General features: G+C 40.7%; 1 protein-coding gene across 2 annotated transcripts in view; it reads right to left on the bottom strand.

The window, feature by feature from the left end:
- Positions 1–428: 428 nt before the first annotated feature.
- Positions 429–2579, bottom strand: part of psmg1 (proteasome (prosome, macropain) assembly chaperone 1) — a 28899-nt gene continuing 26748 nt past the window's right edge. For both annotated transcript variants that reach the window (XM_020509612.2, XM_048602756.1), the window contains exon 7: positions 429–677. In XM_020509612.2, the coding sequence (XP_020365201.1) occupies positions 603–677 (75 nt within the window). In that variant the 3' untranslated portion in view covers positions 429–602. The remainder of the gene's footprint in view (positions 678–2579) is intronic.

The raw sequence follows: 2579 nt of genomic DNA on the forward strand, positions 1-2579 counted from the left end.
CTAATATCCAGCAGTGTTGTCTTTCACCAAGCAACTGGTGTGGGCACAGCTGTGTAATCAATTGCTTGTAGTTGCGAGTCTTTTTTATTTAATTAACAGCAGGTATCAGGAGGAAAGAGTACAAGGACCGATCGCACAGAATCGTAAATGTCTGTGCTTTTAAAACCTGGGTACAGACAGGTAGCCTCTCACCCACTCCCATCGCCAACTTGTAACTATCAGGTAAATGACCTCAATAAAGGGAAACAAAGGCATTTTTTCACTGCAGATTTTAATCATTGACAAGCCTACAGGACAATGGCAGCAATCTAATGAGAGCTAGATTACTGGGGCTAACAGAATTAGCTCCAGACTGGAAATAAATGAGTCGTGCAACAGAAAAATAAAATCAAGGTAGAAATTAAAAAAAAGAGTAAAGACACAAACAGTACACTGCACAATCCAACAAAATATTTAATTCAATATACTCCAAAACAAATCTGTCATAGTTTAATATTCTTAAGCATTTCAAAATATTACTAAATACAGACAGCAAACAAAGTATTTTTGGAAATCTCTCAATTTTTTGTTAATTTTAAAACAGTTCAGATATTGTTACAATCTCATGTATACAGGTTGCTTTGGATCTTGTTCACATCGATGAGCTGTTTCAGTATTTCTGCACTTCGGGGGGTATCCTGTAAGGAAACAAAAGGAACCATTCGACAACGTTGGAAAATGCCAAAGCATTTTAAACTCGAAAAGTTCCAGGAGTATGCAGGATTACTCAGAGTGGAGGAAATGGGAAGAGAAATTGTCCAAGGCTCTGACTCCTAGTGACCCTTGCTGAAAAACTGAAATGCATTCTATCCCACAACAAGCCCCATTTATCCAACACCCTTGTCCTCATCGATGAACATGCCCAGGCACCAGCAGCCCAAACCTACAACTCTTACCGTCTGATGTAATTTGCTCATGGCTTTCCTCTTCCCGATCTGTGTAACTGCCCCCAATGCTACAACTCATCATGCCTTCACCCCCAAGTCCTCCAGTCCTCAGTCCTACATTCAACCCATCACTGGTGCTTTCAGCTGTTAGATTATACAATTAAATTCTCTCCTGCTACCTCTCCACCTTTAAGACATTTCTTATGGCCACCTACACCTTTAACCAAACTTGTGATTACTCCTCCCAAAACTTGTCTTCGAATCCCTATTATCCTTATGCTTCTGTGAAGCTCGTTGGGATGTTTTTCAACATTTGAAGTGTAAGATAAATACATGCTGTTACATAGAAATTGTAGCACCGAAACAGGCCATTTAGTCCAAATGCTCTATTCTGCTCCATGTGAGTCAGATGTTGTTACGCGAGTCCGGTCAGGTTTGAGTCTTATTCTTTCTATGGTTAAGTAGCCTACTAATATTCATTCTCTAAACTCACACAGGACAAACTCGTTGAGCAAACAGTCAGGTCACTGTCAACAGTCCAATCTCTCCTTCTTTGTCAGCAAAACGAAGGAGCTGGTCATCAACTTCAGGAAGCGAAGTGGAGGGCACACTCCTGTCTGTATCAGTGGTGCTAAAGTGAAGATGGTCAAGAGCTTTAAGTTCCTAGCAGTAAATATCGCCAACAACCCGTCCTAGTCCTTCCATATCAATGCTACAGCCAAGAAAGCACACCAGCATCTCTGCTGCCTCAGGAGGCTAAGGAAATTCGGCATGTCCACAAAGACTCTGACCAGTTCTTGTAGATGCACCGTAGAAAGCATCCTATCCAGATCCATCACAGTTTGGTATGGCAACTGCTCTGCTCAAGACCACAAGAAATTACAGAGTTGTGAACACAGCCCAGTCCATCACACAAACCAGCCTTCCTTCCATTTACTCCATCTACACTTCCCATTGCCTCGGGAAAGCAGCCCTCCCACCCCAGCTATACTCTGTTCCACCCTCTTCCATTGGGCAGAAGATACAAAAGTTTGAAAACACATATTAACAGATTCAAGAACAGCTTCTTCCCCACTATTATAAGAACACGAACAGACCTCTCATATTTTAGAGTTCATATTTCTCGACATCTTCTCTGTAGTTGTAACACTATATTCTGCATTCTGTTCTACCCTGATATACTTATGTTAAGGTATGATTTGTCTGGATAGCACACAAAATAATACTTTTCATTGTATCTCCGTACATGTGACAATAATAAATCAAATCAAATGAGAACACAATACAATGACGGGCTCCATTCTGCTTTGTTGAATAGCCTGTTCGAATACCTTCGTAAGTTCACAGATTGGTGAGCTGCCCCGTTATCACAGGACTGCTGACTACACATCCATAACCCTCCAACAATCAAATGGATTGATTCAGTACCACAGGATTAAGCAAGGGGAGAAATGGGATCAAATTCTGGCTTTGAAGTTAAGCAACAAAGACGATTTTTAAATAATTATTTGAAAATGCATCACCAGCCTATTGCTATAAACATAACATATATAAATAAATGCCATGTAGCACCTATACTATGCATAAAACAAAATGTCTCTCTTTCACACACAGACACACAGACACACAGACACACAGACACACAGACACACA

Source organism: Rhincodon typus, chromosome 11 (genome assembly GCF_021869965.1).
Source record: "Rhincodon typus isolate 14 chromosome 11, sRhiTyp1.1, whole genome shotgun sequence".
Taxonomy (NCBI): Eukaryota; Metazoa; Chordata; class Chondrichthyes; order Orectolobiformes; family Rhincodontidae; genus Rhincodon; species Rhincodon typus.